This window comes from Protopterus annectens, chromosome 5.part0, assembly GCF_019279795.1.
Source record: "Protopterus annectens isolate FY-2018-M chromosome 5.part0, PAN1.0, whole genome shotgun sequence".
Classification (NCBI taxonomy): domain Eukaryota; kingdom Metazoa; phylum Chordata; order Ceratodontiformes; family Protopteridae; genus Protopterus; species Protopterus annectens.
The window spans coordinates 141,191,835-141,215,467 of record NC_056735.1 but is presented as its reverse complement, the minus strand read 5'-3'; the positions used below and the strand labels follow the sequence as shown (position 1 = coordinate 141,215,467).

The window sequence follows — 23,633 nt, the reverse complement described above, 5'->3', positions numbered from 1 at the left end:
CTCCTAAGCAGTAAACACAAGTTACATATCCATCAGTAACAGACATTTTCTGACCGCAGTCAGGACACTTTTTAAACCCAGACTTTGGGTGTTTATCCTTGTCATCAGCCATTATGCTATTAGGAAACACAAATCCAATAATCAAAATTACCCTAAGCTTTAACACACAACACACGCAAGAAGACTAAAAAAATGCAACCAATATAGAACACTATTGAACACAAACCTAGGCTCTAAAAGCACACCACACAGAGGAGCCTAAGAAAAAAGACACACCAAATATAAAACAGTACTAGGCTCTAAACTGCACACAGGAAAAAAAAACGAGCCTGACAGGAAAGAGATACTATTAATCTATGGCCCAAGTACAAAAGGCCAACAGTAGGCTAAATATATATATATATATATATATATATATATATATATATATATATATATATATATGATATATGTCTGCAGATAAATCTGAAAACAGCAGAAAGGAACTAGGCCAAAAACACACGAGGCCGATATACCTACACTAAATAATCAGACATGGAAAAGGGGAGCTTTTAAGAAGGTATACAAGGCTAACAACCTATTGTAACAACTATTAGGAAAGATTTAGTAACAATTTTGAAGAAATAACTTACAAGAAATATGTTTAGAAAAAAATACTGGCCGAGCTTGCACTGGAACCTCTGATCAGATGCCGCGGCAAACTAGATCTGGGGTAATTCACAGTGTATCATGAGATAGATGCTTGCCTCGAGCTACTGGAAGACCTGGAGCTTTGCATATGGCCATACCGGAGGTGAAGGATTGGCTCTGAACCCATCAGTAAAGAATGAACGGCGAGATTGAACAACTTCGCATCTCATATCTCCCTTATTCCTACACTTATCAAAAGCTTTCGGCACTATCCTCATAACAAGCCCCTATTACAACTGTCCAAAATGATTATCTCACAACCTACTCTTGAATGGTTTAATAATTACTTGTCAGAGTACTACCAGGCAGTCAAATGGAATTCTACCTTTTACCTTTACCTACCCATCATTACAGGTATACCATAAGGCTCTATTTTTGGTCCTCTTCTATTTAATGTTTTTATAAACAATTTTCATACTTCTATACATTCTATACATCATATGTGCGTTAATATTTGTATTAATATATTTATTTACAGTATATTCCAATACAATGGCAATTTTCAGCTAAGTACACATATTTTCTGTTATTTTCTTTCTTTCTTGTTTTTTTTTTTTTTTTTTTTTTTTGTGGAGCTTTTCTCAATGGACCTCCACTGATTATGGATAAAAATTATCCAGTGGGACATTCCGGGCAAACAAATGTCAATAACTAAATAAATAAATAAATAAAATCAAGATAAGAAGGGTGTCAGATGTGAAGTCAAAGAAAGGAAGAACATCAAAATAATAATGATGCAAGGAAGTGTCCAGTGTCAGAAGCTAGGTTAGGCATCCTGGCAGTTACCAAAAAGGGAAGGGAAAGAGCTAGTGTACCAATACTATGTACACCCTTCTATAAACAAAGGAACAGAAAACAGATATGATGAGACAATAAAAGAGTGGAGTATGAGGAAGTGGGGTAATACTCATGGGGGAGCTGAATCTGTAAGAGCATACTGGTAGTTGCAAAGCACCAGGTTAATAAGGGAGATCCAATAAAACAATATTAAGAAGCACTATCAGACTTACTTGATAAGGGCTTAAGATGAAACTTTCTGAAACTCAGTTAGGTAAACAAATCATAGCTAGATAATCCAGAAACACCTTTATTATACTTGATATCTAAGATATGTAAGAATATGAGAGATCCACCAGGACAGCTAATAGTGGCAGTTAAACATAGCTTTTTGGAACCTGTGTCAAGCAATAAATTTATTATATTATGCTTTTGTAAGTATACACATTCTGTAAGTTTTTGACATTGTCACTTTAATTTTTCATTAAGTGTTGTTAATGGAATTCTACCCTTTACCTTTACCTACCCATCATTACAGGTATACCATAAGGCTCTATTTTTTGTCCTCTTCTATTTAATGTTTTTATAAACGATTTTCATACTTCTATACAACAAGTATCCCTTGTACTTTATGCAGATGATTCCATCCTAATCTGCCTCTCAGACAATCTAAAAATTTAGAAAAGATTACACAACGTGCCTTTAACACACTGAAAACTGGCTTTGTAACAAATAACTCCTTCTGTATCTTCTACAAAAAATAATCTCCTTTAATTTTTTTCAATATCATTTACCCACGGAAAAAATAACTTTAAAATCACATAACTAAACAATACTTCAAAAGTAGTGACCCATACAAAACTGCTGGGGGCTTATTAATAGATGACAATCTCAAATCTGACCTCCGCATACACAGCAATATAAAGAACACACAAAAAATAGGAATGCTATACAGAGCCCAAAAATTCCTTACTGTGTCCACCAGAGTCAATCTTGCCACTACATATCTACTGCCCTCTCTGTAATATGGTCCTACCATACTGGCTAACCTCCATGCCACCCTAAAGTACAAACTAGAAGAGCGTTACAAGAAGGTAGCTTGATTTGCAGTTTATGTAAGTTGCAGAACACATCACTGTTCTGTACTAAAAGCTCTAAATTGGCAAGAATGACCTCATCAACTAAATTATACTGAAGTTCTCTTAACACATAAAATTATATTTAATTCCATTTCCTGTCCAATTATAAGTACAATTCTCCACCACTACCTTCCAAATCATCACCTTTGATCTTCTGATAAAAATCCGCTTAACACCTATAAGCCTTACAAGAACTGTGGTCAAAGTCTGTATTCACTCTGTGCAGTAAAACTCTGGAATATGATCCCTGCACTAGTCAGGGCAATACATAGCATTCATTTATTTAAGGTGCAACTAAAAGAATTCTTGTCTGACTCCTGGTTTTGCTCTTGCTGCTCTCCTGGCTAGAATTTCAGCTCCTAATACCTGTACACTTCCTATCTCTTTTTTCCCTCATTTTTATTTCACTTATTCTTAATCTTGGTTTTATTTATTATTTCTGCTCCTTCCCACATCTATTCCACTTAGTACCTCTAACAAATACTTTGCTCACCCTCCCCTCTCTTCCTCTACTCTTTTTTTATCCACTGTTTGAATTTTCTACTCTGACATTTGCTATATGAGTGAGTAATAAATTCTCACACTTATAACAAGTCAACACAATTCATTGTTAAATGATATTGTATTTATCTTATTTTAATGATGGTGTATGTGTATTATTCTGCGTTATATGTGCATTAATATTTGTACTGATATATTTATTTACAGTATATTCTAACACAGTGGCAATTTTCAGCTAAGTACACATATTTTCTATTTTCTTTCTTTCTTTCTTCTCTTTTTTTTTTTTTTTTTTTTTTTTTTTTTTTTTTTTTTTTGGAGCTTTTCTCAATGGACCTCCACTGAAAATGGATAAAAATTATCCAGTCGGACATTCCGGGCAAACAAATGTCAATAACTAAATAAATAAAATCAAGATAAGGAGGGTATCAGATGTGAAGTCAAAGAAAGGAAGAACTTCAAAATAATAATGATGCAAGGAAGTGTCCAGTGTCAGAAGCTAGGTTACCAAAAAGGGAAGGGAAAGAGCTAGTGTACCAATACTATGTACGCCCTTCTATAAACAAAGGAACAGAAAACAGATATGATGAGACAATAAAAGAGTGGAGTATGAGGAAGTGGGGTAATACTCATGGGGGGAGCTGAATCTGCAAGAACACACTGGTAGTTGCAAAGCACCAGGTTAATAAGGGAGATCCAATGAAACAATATTAAGAAGCACTATCAGACTTACTTGATAAGGGCTTAAGATGAAACTTTCTGAAACTCAGTTAGGTAAACAAATCATAGCTAGATAATCCAGAAACACCTTTATTATACATGATATCTAAGATATGTAAGAATATGAGAGATCCACCAGGACAGCTAATAGTGGCAGTTAAACATAGCTTTTTGGAACCTATGTGTCAAGCAATAAATTTATTATATTATGCTTTTGTAAGTGTACACACTCTGTAAGTTTTTGACTTTGTCACTTTAATTTTTCATTAAGTGATGTTAATTGTATTAATGGTTACTTAATGAAGAGTGGGGTTATTTATATATATATATATATATATATATATATATATATATATATATATATATATATATATATATATATATATATATATATATATATATATATATATAAAACATGTCTCAAAATAACTTCCTGAGCTGACCTGTTTAACAGGCCAGTGGGGTACCCCTTTTCCAAGAACAAATTAGAAATAAACTGGATTTCATTCACAAAATCACTATCAACAACTGTCATTCATGAAGCTCTAATAAACTGTCCATGTGGAAAGTTCCTTTTCATGAACATAGGGTGGCAACACTTAAAATGTAAGTAACTATTACAAAAAGTAGTTTTTCATTGGATACAACTAATAGACTTCTTTTGTACATAGTCCCAACTTAAATTTACATCTAAAAAACAAACTTGTAGACCTTGTTCTCCTAAAAGGAACTTCAAAAATTCTGTCCTTTGATTCAAAGTTTTAATAAAATTCAAAATATCTAAAGCCTTTGTCTTAACTATAAAAAACAAATCATCTACAAACTGTCTGTAAAAAATTATATTATCTTAAAGTGGGAGCTTGGGCAAAATTTTGTTTTCCCACCAACCCAAAACTAAACTAGCATAAGTTGGTCCCACTGTCGCCCCCACTGCTACTCCCTTTAACTGTATGTAGAAATTGTTATTGAACATAAAATGACTATTTTCCAATAACAAGTCTAAAAGACACATATACATATTGATATGGTTACCACTAATATTAGCATATTTGCTTAAATAACATCTGATATACTCCACCTCGTCTTCTTGCGAGATACAAGTGAACAAAGAAACAGTGTTAACTGTGAACATTCAAGAAATCCCAAGAATCAGATATGTAGGAAGACAATTTTTGTACTAAAGTGTTGAAAATGTGATCCAAAAATAAAGAAATAGACTCAGTACTACTTTCTGGGGCTGAAACAATGGGTCTAAATGGAGGGTTGATGGTACTTTTATGGAGTTTCAGAATGCCAAACAAAACACCTATCTTGGGATTTTCAACATACAAAAAATCAAAAATATCTTGGCTAATCTCACCACTCATAAGTAAATCATACAAAACACTGTGAATCAGTGTGTAACTTTTCAATACTTTAAACTTAGTCACACATTTACATTCATCATTAGTAGAAATAAAATCTTCATATGCAACACCAAATTTGTATGCTGCCATATCTCATGCAACTTTCCTAAATTTATACTGAACCACTGTCTTTTCAAACTTGTCTACAGACTCTAACACATTGTGATAATACGGAACCAGTTTGTGACAATTGTTCAAATGCTGAGAAATTAATCTATCAATATCAATTAAAGTCTCTTTCAATTGCTGAAGAATTGAATTGTTATTTTTGATTAATAACTTTAAAAATTCAAGACCTGTGTTGTCAATAAAAGCAATCAGTTCTTTAAAAAAATGGGCTGTCCAAACTTGTTCCGTTGGGAATCTTAAAGAATCTTAGACCCTTCGGTACTATGCTCAGCTTAATGCAATGTTCGAAATACTTATTTTCAATGTGAATAGCTCGATAATGTTTTAAACCCTTTTCAAGTCTCTTTAACAAGTTAGAAACATTATTTCTGACTGTTTGTCTTTCCATTTGACAGAAAAAGGGTCAAAACTTACATTTAACAAAGTCTTTACATCTTTACAGGAACCGAGGCTAGCATTTTCTCTTCCAGCTGGAATGTGAATAGCCGTTATATCATTACCACCAGAGGGTTCATGTTGACCAACCACTAAATTGTTGTTTAATGTTCAACCTCTAAAACTGTCTTTAATTCTAGCAGACAAACTCGCCAAAGATTTCTGCATCTCACCCACTGTGAAAACCAAATCCTCCAACACTTTGTCCTGATAAGTGGACATGGAGTGCAGAGTTAAATCAAGCACATCGTCCTCAGGTGCACACGGCATGGAAAAACAAGGTACCAAAATGAACACACAAAAAAAAATACAAGCACTTCCCGGCATCAGTGTAACCAAAGATCACATAACTAAAAAAACCCTGGAGAAGCACTGAAGTACAGTTGAACCTTTAATAGTCGCTATTCGTCACAAAGACTCCGTCAGAAACACTGTTACACAAACCCTCCTAATTTAAATAATTTAAATAATCAATTCAATTAACAATGTACCAATCAAAAAACTTATAATAAAAACACTACTAATAACAGACCTTTCTCAGTGGAAGTTACTAAGAACAGAGCTGATGATAGTCCCCATGGTAATAACCTGGAGGTAGTTTCAGAAAAAGAGATTCATGGCACAATTTCTAATGTTACTGGCCTTTTACATTTTATGTGAACACAAGGAGGAAGTGACAAGAATGGCCAAGTAGTGAAAAGGAGAATCAATGTTGGTGGATTCCACGTCAAACGGGGATGGCTTGCAGTTATCATTTAAATCCACAAATTTTCAAAATGTTAACAACAACAACAAAAAAAGGTATTTTTCAGAGGGAAACCACACCAAGGGGAACAGAAACCAAAGCATAAGCAACGGATATTACACTCGGAGCACATGGAAAAGAAGGAGCATAAAATTATAAGGATTTCTGATTTTTCTGTAAGTTCGAGGATTTCTGTATATAACCTTTCTGATTTTCAAGTGTCTGATGAACATATTAAGATCAATGAAAGAAATAGACTACAGAAAGGCAATAAAAACAAAAAAGGTAGAAGTTTGATAAAACAAATGAACACAGTAATTAGAACTATCCCTAGAGATTCATGCGATATAACAAAAGTAAATAGGATATATTACCGTGCAGCTAAATTAATAACAGATAAAGTCTTACCACATGAAGACAGGGTAGTAAGAGAAAGGAATAGGAGAAATTGAATGTCATTCATGGAAATATTGAATAGAGAAAACTAAAAAGCAATTAAGACAGAAGTGTCACTGTTAGAAGAGTATAGAAGACGGAACAGATCAGCAAAAAATGCAGAAAGATATGAGAAAAGCAAGCTGCAGTATCAGAACAGATCAGGATCTATCATGTACTGTTGCAAATAATAAACTAAATATATCAGCACAGGCAGATAAATATAAAGGAAAAGTAAAAAAATAAGCAATATATTGATGCCCCAAACAAGTTTTATAGAGAATTGGGAAACAAGGCAACAGGAATTGAAACACCAACAAAAAAAGAAGAAACAGATACATTTTGGGGAAATATCTATGAGCATCCTGTGGAACATAATAAAGATGTTATATGGAAAGAAGAAGTAAAAGAAAGAATAAGAAGTTCAAATGTACAGAATATGAAATTGGATGAAATAACAGCCACAGAGATTGAAATAAAGTTAAAAAAGTTCCTAATTGGAAAACCCCAGGCCCAGATTAAATACCTAACTTCTGGCTAAAAGTATTAACATCTTTGCATGAAGATTTAGCCATGAGTAAGAACTCCTTATATGAGCACCCCAGACACACACCACCCTGGTTAACAACAAGAAACCCAATACTCCTCCTTAATAAAAAGAGCCTGCAAGCTATCCTAAAAACTATATAGACCAATAACTTTCTTTCTGATGATGTATAAACTATACACTGGAATTGATGCAAACAGAGTTTATAGTCATTTAGAAGAAAACTCAATTATGACAATAGAACAAAAGGGTAATAAAAGAAAGTCAGATGGAACAAAGGATAATTTGTTGTTAAATAAAGTCATAATGGAGAACTGTAAAAAGAGGAAGAATTTAAGTATGGCATGGATAGATTACAAAAAGTATTTGACACATTCATGGATAAACGAGTTCTTAAAAATGTATAAGATACACCCGACACTGAACAGTTATATTACAGTGACCATGAAACGGTGGCAAGCCACTTTGCAGTTAAGCCATGATAAAGGACAAATTATTACTCCAGGGATAAAAATTCAAAGGGGATATTCCAGGGTGACTCTGTCACCACTGCTCTTTTCTCTTGTCCTTAACCCATTAAGCTGTCTACTTAACACATTAGGTCATGGCTACAATTTGGCTCCCAGAAAGCAACAAAGTATAAAGACGTCTCATCTTCTTTTTGTACATGATTTAAAATTACATAGTTCATCAGATGAGAAACTGAAGCAAGTGGTCAAAATATTTTCAGATGCTATAAGTATGTCATTTGGTCTTGATAAATGTGCAAAAGCAACCTTTAAAAGCAGGAAAGCTGTAGTACCAAGAAAACATTGGTTTGAGACTGGAATGCAATATAAAAGAACTTGAGCAAGAGAGAGTGTATAAGTATTTGGGAATTGATGAAGGATCAACAATAAAACATGAACAACTGTGAATAAAACTTAGTAAGGAATATTTAAGAAGACTTACCTTAATACTGAAAACAGCGTTGACATCTAGGAACAAAGTTCAAGTTATAAACCAGTTTGCTCATCCTGTCCTAACTTTTTGGAGTGATTGACTGGCCCCAAATGGTGTTGGGATAAGTTGGAAAACAAGAAGAATGCTTCATGCTCATCAAATGATTTATAAAAATCACTGCATACCAAGACTATATATTCCCATTTCTGAAGGAGGTATGGGCCTCATTGAAACTGATTACATGTACAGATCTGCAGTCATGGGACTGCATACATATCTGCTGACCTCACAAGACCCAAATGTAGTGAAAGTTTTGAAACATGAGGAGAATAAATCTAAAATGACTTCCCTGCTTAGTCTAGCAGAAGCATATCAGTGTCAAGTGGGAATGGAAATTAGGCAGCAACGTGCCAAAAAACAAAAAAAGAATATAAGATGAAGGATGTGAGGAGAAGGAAAGAAATGTTGAAAATGTATAAATATAGTTGCAAACATAGAAAACTCTTGGAACAACCTTATGTTGATCAGGATCGAATGCAGGAATGGTTAAGGACATGTGTATTTAAGATGAAAGGTTAATACTGGCAGCCCAAGACAGTGGACTACGTACACGCTGATTTATAAAGTCCTTTGAACATGTGGGAGAAGCAAACAAATGTAGGTTTTGTAAAACAGAATTGGAAACAGTCGCACATCTTGTTGCTGGTTGTGACATACTAATGGCAGAAGGACTGTATACTGAAAGGCATAATAATGTGGCAAGACTGTTGCACTGGGGGATTGTGCAAACATTATAATATTGAAGTAGTTGAAAAACACTGGAAACATGAGCCACAAAGCATTAAAGAAAATGATAAGGTGTATATAGCATGGGATCACCCATAACCAACAGTTCAAGAAAGACATAAGAAAAACAGATATGGTAGTCCATGAAAAGAAGACAAAAGTAGCATTGATCATTGAAATGACTACACCCAGTGACTAGACTGACTTATGTACAGAGAGACACAAAGTCATAAAATACCAGGATTTGCAGGCAGAAACAAGGCCATTGTGGAAGAAGGATACCCTGACAGTTCCGATAGTAGTAGGACCAATGGGTCTTATAAAAAAAATTTACAATCGTACTTAGATATGTTACCGGTACATGTAACTCCATAGCTATTGCAGTTGGTGTCATTACTGGGCATTGCGGGTGCTGCCAATAGCACTTCTGGCTAAAACCAAAGATTGAAACAAAAGTAATTTCATGAACTTTAATTATACTTTGACTTTGGAATGGGGTCCATTACCGTCATGGTATTAGAAACCCAAAAGACTTGGAGAAATTAAAAAAAGAGATAAACCACTATCATGTTGACCGAGACACCATAAGGAAGCTGGTAGACATGTGCCATAATATCCAGTGGGATGCATGGAATAACAATCCCTGTGAACACTAAGGTATGTGTAGCACTGACCATCCTTGATACATCAACCTTCCAGTAGCCAGTGGGAAAACAGTGGGAGGATCACAGGCACCTACTTCACAAATACTACACCAATTCCTTATGAAGTACCTGTGGTTCCCAAGGACCACTAAGTGAGTGTTCTAGGAAACAGTCCATTTCCTGAGGTTCTAGTGGCTATTGAATGCACCCACACTGCTATCAAGGCCCTGCATGGTCCATATGGGTACTGTTATATGAACTTATAGCTAGTGAGCAGTGCACAGGGTATTATTAAAAATATGCCTGCGTGCTATTCAGGCACTTCCCAGGATTCTCAGAACTGCCACATGTCTGACCTATACCAGGAGCCATGTGTCATACATACCCCGCAGAACATGGCTGAGATGGCATGCATCTCTGCACTGCAGCAAATGTGAAGCATTGTTCAGCATGTGTTTGGATTGTCAAGCCCTTCTTCTGTTGCCTTGGTTTCTCTAGTGACACACTATAGTATGCTCTAGAAACCTGCAGTGTGATATCTGCTATCTTTATAATGCTGTTTAACATAGTGGTAGACAGACAACTAGAACAAGCTATCAAAGGAACAGACAGACTGTAGCCCACAGATGAGGAAATGCAAGGTAAGAGTTTCTGGAGGAACAAGCTGTCGGAGAATTCACATGAGGCTGAGCTGTATGTAGTATGCTAAGGTACTAGCAAAGAGGCAGTCTCTGTTCCACAAATAAGGGCCAAAATTGAGAGAATAAAAATTAAAACTGTTGCTTGTACTACTACATCAGATTATGCAGAACTGTGCAATGACTGGCCACACCATGCATCAGCCATTACATGTCTCATGTAACACAGTGGGTTGGGCAGGGCATGGTCATCATCATTTGCACATAAGGGGTCAGGCATGACAGAGATCATCAATGGCTATGTATATGGAAGTGAATACATATTATGAATGTGGAAGAGGTGATGCTACATAGCTTGGTGATTGAGGAGAGTTGGGTATGTGTAAAGTGAAGGCGGTGGAGGTTCCTAAGAGGGGCAGGTAGCCAGATGTTGCGGTCACATGCACAGTACTGGTGCCAGGGGGCACAGCTGCAGCAGATGGCACAATGCCACCTGGGCACAGATGTTGTAAGGGATGTGAGTCTTCAGATGGCAGTACTGCAATCCATGAATGGCCTTGGTCACTGGGCATCCTGTCTGAGGAATGGCACTACCATTGACACCTGCTAGCAAGGATGATGTGGAGCTGAACGACCCTGACTGCCTGGTCACACCATGTGGATAACCACCACATAGGATATGTCTGTAAAGGTGGCCCTACTATGGCACTCATTGTTCACTACAGTACGGAGTGTCAAGAGGTTGGCACTACATGACCAGGTAGTATTTGCCTTCAGTACCCACAGTGGACACAGTGGACTGGTGGCCATGAGACTGGTGTCACTCCTGGCATTTAGAGATAGAAAACTCCATGGAAGCAGCATCGGTCATCAAATGTCTGTACCGTGAGCTCAACAGGTAATTCCAGTGCTGCCTGCCCTCATGTATGTTGTCATGCACGCATGCTGTACTTTACACATCTCTGCTATGGCAGTGGAGACATTCATCTGTGCCTGGATCTCTGACCAGAACATCTGTTGATTAATGCCCATTGTGACACTTAGGTTGGGCACTGAGCAGCAGCTAAGGCATCAATGGCCACTGCACACTGCTCCTTAGTGGTGCCCCTATGTCCTGCAGTAATGTCAATGCACACTGCCAATGAGTTAGTGGGTAAAGAGGATGCTACCTGTGTTGGGCTGCCAGGCATGACCTCTCTTTCCACAGCTAGTGGAGATGCATGAGCAGTTTCCACAGGTAACGCTATATTATATTATACACTAGATATTACAATAGTACAGTTCTGTAAGAAACCATACTATAGCAATACATGTTCTAACAGACCACCATTACAGTAGCCTAAGCTAATTGGGTTATATTCTTTCCTAGGATATATGATCACTGGCCAATATTTCAAAACTTTAGGGCAACTTTCATATGACCAAACTGCCAGGCTTGAGCAGAGCAATGCAGTTTGGGTGCCAAAAGCTTCAGAATTTTCTTTTCCCAAGAAGGCAGGCTACAGAAAAAAAAATGTTAGGAAGAGAACAGACAAACAAAACAATAATGCAACTATATATATATATATATATATATATATATATATATATATATATATATATATAAGGGTGTATATATATATATAAGCGTATATATATATATATATATATATAGATATATATATATATATATATATATAAGGGTATATACAGTCACACACTGGCAAGACATCTAAAAGACCAAGCAAGGGGGGACTTTAGGAAGGAGATGGCTAGTGCATCAGTGATCAGTTAGAATATCTACTGTTACAACTGTACTATGTTAACATTTTAGATCACCGTTGGAATAGTTTAAGGTATTTTTGTAGATTACCATAGTTTAGGAATAACTAGGGAGGAGGAAGGAATTCAAGAATCCTGGATACCATAGAGAATGGTCCTTCCAAAGCTTAATCTGAACTTGGAAAAGGAATCCAGTTTGTGATGCTTTGTAAAAAATTTTATAGAGGGCTAAGTTGCCACCCCTAGAATACTTCTAGAGTCACCCATTTCTAGAAAGCTTTAGAAGAAGTCAAAGCACTGGTAGAATGGACCTTGTCTGGACATGGTTTATTATGGTGAGCACAGCAGACAGAAACAGCATAAGACAATCATGTGGAAATGTTCTGCTTTGACACTGGTTGTCTTTTTTTAACTCTCATAGGAGACAAGCAGCTGATTGACTTTCCTCAAGGATTTAGCTCTGTCCAACTAGTATCTCAGCTGCCTGTGGAATCCAGAGCATGTAATATTATTTCTCCCTTTTTGTTATGATTTGGAAAGAACATACGGAGATTAGCAGTATGGCTTTAGGAAAACTCTAAAACCACTTTAGGCATAAACTAATTATTAGTTATCAAAGAAGTCCTGTCCTTATGGAAAATGAGGTTTGGTTGACTCACCATAAGAGCTTGGCACTACACTCAGATACTCTTCTTGCAGAAGTCAGAGCAATAAGTAGCACAGGTTCCATGTTAAGAACCTCAAATCACCCTGATGATCTGGTTCCAATGAAATAAGTGTTTGTTTTTCAAGCATAAAATTAAGAATCCCACCTGTTTCTTAGGTAGATAAAAACCCCTTTCAAAAACTGTTTGACTTGAGTTTAAGAACAATGGGAGGATCTAGGGTGGCAAACAAGCATAAATGGCCAAAAGATGAATCTTGACAGAAGAGTAAGGGAGATCAGAAGATAACTTAACTAAATAATCTAGAACCAGAAGCAACTGGGCCTCAAAATGGTCCTAGTTCTTAGAGTGGCACCAACAAGAAAATCTTTTCTACTTATATAAATATGATTTTCTAGCAGCAGTTTTTTTTTTCAACTCATTTAATATCTGATGCATGTCATCAGGAAAAAAAAAGTTGCCCTAAAGGTATCAAAAGTCTATCATCCGGGTAGCCAACTGCAGTATCTTCAGACTGGTGTGTATTAAACAACCTCTATCTTGTATGAGTACATCCTGTCCTTAAGGAAGCTTATGGTAATTTTCATTGGCCTATTTTAAAAAAAAGAAGTACTGTTGCTTGGGCCAAAAGGGAGTCACCACCTCCATCTTTGGAGAGTCCCTCAAAATCTTTAGAAGAGCCTGGTGCATAAGTGAAAAATACAGAAAGACATACAGGACATTCCCATCTATAGCAATGAAAAAGCATTTGTTTTTCAGGCCTGTTGGCAAGGAATCTTGTTTTGTAAGGAGGTAAACACATCTACTGGAGGTGTTCCCCAGAAATAGATCAATTCCTGGAAGACCATGAGATGTAGTTTCCGTCTGTGAGGGACTACCCTAGTCTTGCTCAGCTTGTCTGTTACAATGTTTACTCTGATGATATGTTGAAGCCTGAAAAATCAAAGTCAGCTGAGTTGTCACCTCTGAGGTAATCAAAGCAAGTCTGCAAAGGGAATGAGATCTGTTTACCCCTTATTTGTTCATGCACCATATCACTGCAATATTATTTGTGATAACTTGCAGAGGTTTTGGAGAACATAAATGATTTAAAGCCTTTAAAGCATTGATTACTGCCAACATCTTTTTGACATTTACATGCTTTTGTCTGTCCTGGGAGTTCTACTGAAATCACTTCCCAGGCAAGGTCTGAGGCATCTTTAGGGACAGATTGAAAAGGGGGCTGAATGGAGAAGGACATATCTGGGTTGAGAGATAACTGATTCACCTACCACAGTAGCTCCCTTCTGACAAACCCCAGAACTGGAATCTGAAAAGATAAATGGTATTGATGCTGAATTCAGGCTGATGTGAGGTACCACTGAGCTCTCATGTGCAGTCTGGCTAAGGGAATTATAATAATAATAGAAGCCATGAAACACAAAATCCAGAGATATTCCTTGGCAGAAGCCCAAAACTGTCTAGAGAAGTTCAGGAAGATCTTCTTATACAGTTGTTCTTTGTCAAAATGGAAGAAAAGCTTTTCTTAGGGATAAATTCATAAGACAGACCAAAAAAACTAGTGAGTGGAAAGGAATCAAAGATGATATCTGCAAGTTTAGTTGAACCCCCAGAGTAAGCAGGATTTTGTTGACCTATGTCAGGGAATTCTGACAAATGGAAAAAGTATCTGCAAATATAAGACAGTCATCCAAATATAGAAAGATGTGAATGCACTTAAGTCGGCAGAAAGAAGTCAATGGAGCCAGGCATTTTGTAAATGCTCTTAACACACTGGATATTACAAAGGGTAAGACAAAGAACTGAAAAGGTGAGCCAGGCACAGGACATCTTAAATGCCTGAATTCCTTGCAAATTGGAATGTGATGATAAGCATTTTTTAGGTCCAATGTTACCACGAAAATGCAGGAAGGTATAATAGGTAAAAAGATTTGAAGGGATAACATTCTGACTTTTAGAATCTTGACAAAAAGATCCAAAAAAGAGAGGCCTAGGACTGGTCTACAAGTTCCCTCTTTCTTTAGAAAGAAAAAAAAAATCTTTGAGTAAAAACCTTTGCCCATCGGAGCTAAGGCCACACATTCTGTCACTGCCTGAGACAACTTTTGCTCTAAAACAGGAGGAAACAGGGATGTCTACTTTGCAAGATGAGGATGAACCTCCTGAAAAAGGAAAAGGATTCCCATTACCATGTGTGCCCCTGCTGGATATGTTTCAGACCCTACTTGTCTAAAATAATCTGATGCCTAGGGAGAAGAAATTGGTGACCTAGGCATGAAAAAGAGATTTCTAGGATTATCAAGGTGGGAAGGGGAAAGACTGAGTGAACAGGCAAATGGTCATTCAGACCTTCTCAACTGTTCGTGGCTCTGGAATGCTACCCATTTCTTCTTTGAGCCTCCTTGCCACTCCTTTTTGTAATTGTGCTTGTTAGAACTTTGCTGAGATTGCTTACTCTGTTTCCTGGAAAGGTACTGAAAAGGAAAGTAAGTTTTAACTGAACTTTGAAAAGGAGGGTTGAAAACTCTAATCACCTCCTTGAATCAATTTCCCACTTTCATCAAATATTTTGAGAACCACAGTAGCAGAGGGCCGAAATAACATATCTTTGTCTAGAAGAGAATTTAAAGTGACAGCTTTATCATCATATGGTAAGTTTTAAAAACATAACCAAGCAAGTCATCTCATAACTAAATCATTGGTATCTGCTCTGGATGCAGTATCAGCAGAGTCATATCAACACTTAGGAATGTTTGGTTACCTGAGAGGCATACACAAGTAAGGAATTTAAAGACATTTTAACCTCTGAGAAAGGAAGTTTAACTGTTAAGAAGCCTGCAAAACTTTTACCATGTGAGCCAGGCAGTTCAAAATTCTGAAAGTTAATTTAGCAGAAGATTAAAGTTTCTTCCCAAATCTGCCAAACGCTTTCCCATCTTTGTCACAGAGAGTGGCGTTAGCATTCATAATTTGTTTAGCAGTAGAAGACTTAGTTAAAGAAATCACTGCAGTATCTGATTTGGAACTGGCTTACAAGAATTTATGTATCTGGGGAACTTTATATAACCTATCACACTTTTTGGGGACAGGGGCCTCACTGTCAGGCATACTGCACGCTGTTAAAAAAGCATCCTCAAAGGCAGACAACACAGAAGGAATAGCAGGAAGAATAGGAATAATGCATTTCATTTAAAAGTCTCAGAAAAAAAACAGAATTCTTCTTGATGGATATCTGAAGAAACACGTTCATCAGAATCAGAATCTTCAGCCTGAGGAACATTAACTGAACCAAAACACTTCCTCTCCTCTCCCTGCTCATCTGACTAAGAATCATTTTCAGATTGTGAGGGAAATCTTTTTCTTTTTCTATTAGAAGGCAATGAGAAAACAGGATTTAACATATTAAAATCAGAGCACAATCCCATTGCAAATACCAGCAAATCATCCCTGTCTCCATAGTTAAAGATGCAGGAGAACCAATATTTTTTTCAGTTTCAGCTTTTTCTTTTAAGGAAATTCCTTGAGAAGGGACCAACCTATAACAGCAGCACCAGGCTGGGAATTCACCTGCTCCTTCTCCCAAAACTTGGAAGAGTGGTTCTCCCTTCCCAGTGAAGGCAATCTTACATCCAGAGGCATCATGGCATTCTCCCTGTCTTTGATGGCTTCACAAGGAACTACACCAGATGGACCAGGAGTACAAGATGAGTAGTCCAATGAAACAGTTTTGGTCACAGCAGATTCATACACCATTGGAGGATATAGCAGTGATGGAAATGTCAAGCCACCTAGAGATTCCCAGGCAACTTTTTTTATTTTTTGACTGGTAGAGGTAAGAACTACAGAGACTAACAACTGCTGTATGCTCAAGGCAAGAAGGAAGCCTCACAATAGTGCTGCAGAGACTGAGTGAGTCAGAAAACCTTCTGATAGAAAAATGGAGGTATTGTGGTAAACTTTTTCATGATCGTCCTCAGAAAAACAATATCCTGCCCCATACATATTTATTCTATGGGAAGATATAGAAAATAACAGCACAAATTGATTTTACACAATTCTTTCACAGAGGGATAACAGTAGTAGAATTCCTGTTAGTAATAATGACAGTCCAACAAAAAATCATTTCCTAGAATAAAATAAAAATATTCACAGAAAAAAACACAGTTTTTCCTCAGAAAAATAGTATAGTAAAAGGTTTTCGCAGAAGGGTACTTATCTTCCCATACTTGAAAAGACAGCCAGCGAACTGTCAGTTCCACGAAGACCACAGATGCACAGCAGTTTGGCAGCAAGAAAGATTTGAAGCTTTTGCCACCCAAACTGCCTTTTCATATGGCTCTGCTGAGCCACGGGCAGTTTGGGAATGCTGAAGGTGCATTACTCTTTCTTCCTTCCCTAGTACTCTTTTCCTTTGGATCCCTGACCCCTGTAATCACTTATTTCATTCCACAGTGTTCCAAGCCACTCTGTGATAGTGTGGTATAAAACAAGTGATTACTCTAAAATTCTACTCCACTTTTAATTCAACCCTTCTCTTTCTCCTTTCACATCTTCTCCATAAAATATCTTCTATAGATATTTATGTTTTCCACCCTCACCTGCATGCTCATTACTCTTTCAATTTGTTTCAGCTAAATTGCTCTTAAGCCACTGAAACATTATCGATATTGTTTTCTTTACCCTTTAAAAATATCTGCCCTCCTTTATAATTTCCCTGAAGATCTGTTCCCATGCATTCTACATCTCAATCTATGCCCCTCCTTGCCCATCCAGGACATACGAATAATGTCTTCTTTTACACCACAAGTATTCCTCATTTTTTTTCTTTCACCTTTTTTTAATTTTGTGATATAATAAACAATTTATATGAGAACATTTGTTTACACCTTCAACTAATTTCAAAATGTTACTTCTAGCCATTTTCCCTTTGTTCATCTCAGTCCTTCACATTTCTGCCATCTTCCTTTGAATTCACTTTTCCCTTGTCCCCTGCTTGAGAATCTCTGTACACTATAGCACTCTTTTGTTTTCAATATCAGCCTCCATTTGTCTTTCACATCTTCTTTCTTTCCGCTTTTCAATATTTACCCCCAATTATTTTCTCACAGCACCATTTTACTGCCCTTACAAATTGGTTGTACATCCATTAGCGTATCTTCTCTGTATCATATTCCTGCCAAAAGTACTCAGGTCCTTTAAAGTATACTCTTTTCCCATTAGTATTTGCCTGTAGATCCAATGTTAATTTATCTCTTGCTCCAGCCACTATATGTTTCTATCCATAGCCCTCTCCTATTCAGTCTGCCAATCCCAGACACTATTGCATCTTCCAGCTTCCTTGGATCACCCTTCCACTTTCCAGATTGTCACACTCCTTTATTTGTATAATCCAGAATTGTGTAACTTAATATCTTTGTGCCCTCTTTCATCTTTGTCCATTTCTATTAACCCATCACATTTCTTCATACTTCTTCAGCATTTTATCCTTTTCCTTTCTCCACTTCTCAGGGACTGTTGCTTTGTGCAAGTGATCAGGAAGACTTTCATTTCTAGAAACTTCAACCCCTTTCTTTCATAGATCTCTATAATGGTTTACTATCAAAATTGCAAAAGAAATGCCGTTCGCAACTCAAAAGCAAAACAATGAAAACAAAATCACTTCCACTGTACAATGTCGGATCAGCTGATTGAAGTCAGCAGATTCGACATTGTGTCCTAAAAGATCATGTGGTGTCCATATAGGAGCTCATGTAAATGAAACTCCTATATCTCGTATCATGTTTTTGCAGGGGGGCAACCCACATGCACCCCCCACACCTCCTGCTAACTATATATTCCAACTCTGAGATCGCACTACAGTGAGGAAATGGATGAGTTTCCAAACCACACTGTGCCGCGATCTCTGTACAGTACATCAAGTTTATATCAGCGAATGCACAGTGCATTCACTGATATAAACTTTCGAACAGGAGATGTTCTGCAAGATGGAATTTTGAACATGTCACTTTCGGATTATCCATCTGCGGAGCATCTCCATTTGCAAAAGTGATAGTAAACTCTCTATAACTATTACAGCTTATCCTCAGCATGACCCCGTCATATGTATCTGTCACTTGTTTTTGTAGCTCTTCTATTCATTTTGAGCTTCTTAAAGAGAGCATAAATGTATGCAGTGCTCTCAACTGTCCATTTATCCATACCATTTTCATAACCATCATTATTACATATCCCACTTAAGATCATCTGTCAGATATCAGGTCTTGATGTAACTTCTTGGAGTTGTTTATCTCAAGTGTCCTTTATACTTTTGTCCCCAGATATTTTACTTTTTCCTGCCTTCTCATATCTTCCCACTATCTTACCCATCCTTAAGTTATCTTTCAACTGCAATCCTAAATGTTTTCTAGATATGCTGATACAACTCCCTACAAAACCTTAACTATAATAACAGAATTATCAGCAAAATGACTGAAAGAAGATCCAACCCCCTCTACTGTAAACCTCCCCCAACTCTTCCCATTACATTTTCACCAAGGCCTCCATCATTAACAGTTATAACATGAATGAAAAGAGAAATCCATTCTTTGTCTCTCTTTCTACTCTAAGTTTACTTCACATCTCTCCATCTACTAACACTTCAATTTCCAATTCCCCTTGAAACGTGGTTACCTGTTCTCTGTATTTTCAAAACCCTATTTTATCACCCAAAATAGCAAATATCACTTCAGAGTCAAATGCAATGCAGATGGTAAGAAAATGTCCTCTCCTTATTTCATCTGCTCCAAGAGATGTCCTACTAGTCACCAATTTTCCATTAACACTTTCCCCTAAACAAAGTCTACATGATTTTCCTGTATCACCTTTTAACATTATTTTATCTATCCTGAAGGTAATAGTTTTCACTAATATTTTGCCATCTACATTCTGAAAGGAGATTTGCCTATAATTCCATGCCTCTTCCCTCTTCCAGTATTCAGTAGGCATCTGGCTATCCCCCACATCCTTATGACAGTTCAGTGAGCATGGAGTCTTAAATGCTACCTTCCCTCCTGCAGTGTTTTCTCAATGTTTGCCTACTATTTTTTTCTGTTATTATATCACTTTCCTACTTTTTCAGCTGTTCTCCGATTCACCACTTATCCTCCTTACTCCAGATCTAGGTGTCTTGTCCCTCTTCTTTTTTATACACCTATCTCTCATCTATAATCCACCTTCTTTCTACTCCCTTTTTTCTTCTAGCTGTATAAATTCTGCCTTTTCTTCTCTCCAACTCCATTTCCGACCAACTCCAAATAAAAGTGTGCCAGCACTTCCCTCAGGTATTTCTTAATGTATTACACCCTCTATTGTTTCTAAGTTCCTTAACTTATAACTCCTACTTTCTCATGCTGCCTCCTTTCTCTGCCCTTCCTATTACTCATTCCCCTGCTGTTGAGTTTACTGCACCACAAGTTAGTAAGACTTATTGTATCCATGTTTATCTCTGTGATGAATGTCTGTAGTTAGAACAATATGAAATCAAAATGAAGTCTGCAGCCATCCATATTGTGGTATGACTGAAAATACACAGATAAAACAAGAAAATAAAATATTCTGAACTTTTAGTCAGAAGTGGAAAATTAATGTGTGTGACAGATATAAAAGCCTGTGGGACAGCAGCTCCAGCATCCAAAGGGATAATTCACTGTAATCTCCCTGAAGTTTGCTGTGAATAAACAATGGCTTTATCCACAAAGGAATCAGGTTCAATGCAGGGTCATGACACAATATAAATGAATATCAGAAACTAAGCCTATAGTCATACAAACAGCTGTCTTGCAAAGTACATGGAATTTTGGGTACTGTACAATGCCTGCTTCTTGCCCAGGTTCTGATGCTAAAGTCATTACTGTTAACGTGGTACTGCTCTTATCAACCTACTGGAAAATTAGGCTTTCTTTTACAAGACTTTATGCCAGTTTTTCCTAAACGTATGAGTAAAAGAGCAGGTCTACATTGAGTCATAGGCTCAAGTAACTGACTGTAGGCATTTTCACCATGCACAGCCAGTAACTGCTTGTTCATAAGTTCTTAAGTAAATATTAGGAAATCATTATGCAGACCATTTCAAGTTTAGCCAAAAATCCCTTCTCAAAATTTTTTGAAAGACATCTTAATATTTTTAGGAAGCACTGACTGATGTAATAACCTACAACTTATTTAGCCTCAGTGCTGTCAGCATATTTACAATGACAGTCCATGAGGTCCACATTTTACAACTGATATGGCATATTTTCATGGGGTTCCTGCTCCATATACTTGTAGTCACATGTTGAACAGAACATTTCAAGTTAATACTTGCAACTCGTATCAAACACTACAGGAGTTTAGGTATGCCTTTGATGTAATTATATGCTTTTCTCCCCAGGCCTCCATTGAAAAGGGGCAGTCTGTCTACCCATTCAGATCATCCTGGTAAACAAATGCAATAAATGAATAATAAATAATTATGTGCTACTGATGTAGTGCACCCATGTAAACACAAAGCAACAACACTGCAAAAGGCTTATAAACAGTGAGATCATAGGGAAGCTTATCATGAGCAGGAAGCACTACTAAGTAATTCAGGAAGAACAGTGAAACTAATTCTCATCTAAGTAACAATCATGAGGTTGTTCAAAATGTTTCTTTAAATTCTATTAAACATGACAAAATCTCTGAGTAGATTTACATAGGACATGACCCAAATGTTTATCTAGATTTCATATTCAGAACAGTGTGTGGATTACACTACTGGACAAAGAACACTGAAGGCATGTGCCAGTTCTGTACTTGGCTGTTCTTTTGATTCATTCATTATATAATTAGTCACTTAGCGTAGTGAGGGTCACAGGAAAGCTAGAGCCCAGCCCAACACTCTGAGTGCAAGGCACAGAAACTCTTCCATCACAGGGCACCAGTAAAACTCTTCCCTCATAGGGCACCAGTACATCACAGAATGGAGATCTACAGGCACACACACACACACACACACACACACACACACACACACACACACACACACACACACACACACACACACATGCACACAAACTCTTACTCAACATGGACACGTACAAACAACTTACAGGATTTTCAATTCACTTACAGCACATCTTTGGCATGTAGGAGGAAACTGAAACACCCAATGAAAACACCTGCAAACACAGGGAATGTGTGCAGGCTCAACAAAGAAGGCACCCCAGCAAAGAACTGAATTAGTGAATGAAGCCCTGTAAGCAGCAAGACTAAAGGCTGCAACACTGTGCTATCCTATACTTCCCTAAATATAAGTAACAGTTCTACTGTTTGTAACAGTAGCATCCAGGCCAGGCTGTCATAATGGTCTAGGGTGTATTTTGAATCCATCCATCCTCAGTCCCTTTTTCCCATTTTGCACATGGGGTTGGAGTGTTACTTCAACAATGACAATCATCTTGAGACAAGGTTTACACGTCCGGGTTGCTAGCCCTGCTGCGGTAGTTCATCCATACCACTCACTCGCACATGCGCTCACACCTATGTCCAATTTAGAGTGTCCAATCCACCTACTGCATGTTTTTGGAATGTGGGAGGAAACCGGAGCACCCGGAAGAAACACACATGACCGCAGGGAGGACATGCAGACTCCGCACAGAAAGCACCCCCACAATGTTGAAAGCATTTTGTGTTAAATGATCTACAGTACAGTTATAGCTCAAAATCAAAACAAGTTCAGCTGTATGTATATTAATTTCATGATATATAAAATATCTTCATACATTGCAATATACCAGTAGAGTTCTCCATGATGTAAATTAAATGTTCACAAAATGTTGACATTCAATAACATCACATATTAAGGACATAAGAATGATATTACAACTTACATGCATAAGTTGAAAGATTTTGTCTTTTACCAACAGCAGCTTATCCTTCATGGAGTGAGAGGTGTCAATAAGGACATACACTTGGTCTTCGAGTATGGCACCAAAGAGTTCTCTACTACCCTGCTGGAGCCAGTCAATCCTATGAAGTGAAAAGATGAGATAAATGTACTTGTTTATTATAAAGTATTTTCTCACTTTATCTATCCCATAACATAAGTGAGGTTCCAGTTTTTTGAACTATTAAATGATAACCAACTAAAATCAAAGCTAAACAATCTGTATTTTTTTCTCTTTACAACAAAAATACACTGAAACATTAAAAAGCTCCTACTATTGTTACAAGTTGGATAAGAAGAAAAAAGAAATGTGAAAAGCCAAGTGCTCATAACACCACTGGTATTTACACAACTAAGGGCTTTATTAGTGCTAAGTTATACAGGGTGGGATTCGCAGATGGTTTGTGCATTGTCCTGAGCAAATTCATATGGTTAGCAGCCATGTGCAGGTCACAGACAACTCTAAGACAGAGGGACTGCTCCATGGACAAAATAGCATGATACACAATGCATGTTAGTAAGGGCATAATTAATAACATGCAAATAAGGACCTCAGTGCAAATGAATCATATGTAGCATGTAAATGAAGAAGACAGAATGGTTGACATTTTCCAAAATGTATAAAATGGGAGCACTTATATTTGTTTGTCATCTGAGTGCATGGATAAGCACCCCCCCCCACCTGCCTCAAGAGTGCAGTAGTAGGACAATCCTTCAGGAGTGCTGATAA

General features: G+C 37.1%; 1 protein-coding gene across 1 annotated transcript in view; it reads right to left on the bottom strand.

Moving 5' to 3' along the window:
- Positions 1 to 23,633, bottom strand: part of VWA3B (von Willebrand factor A domain containing 3B) — a 2,054,405-nt gene that overhangs the window by 1,323,737 nt on the left and 707,035 nt on the right. The window contains exon 10 of the mRNA XM_044071813.1: positions 22,848 to 22,986. Coding sequence (XP_043927748.1) covers positions 22,848 to 22,986 — 139 coding nt within the window. The remainder of the gene's footprint in view (positions 1 to 22,847; positions 22,987 to 23,633) is intronic.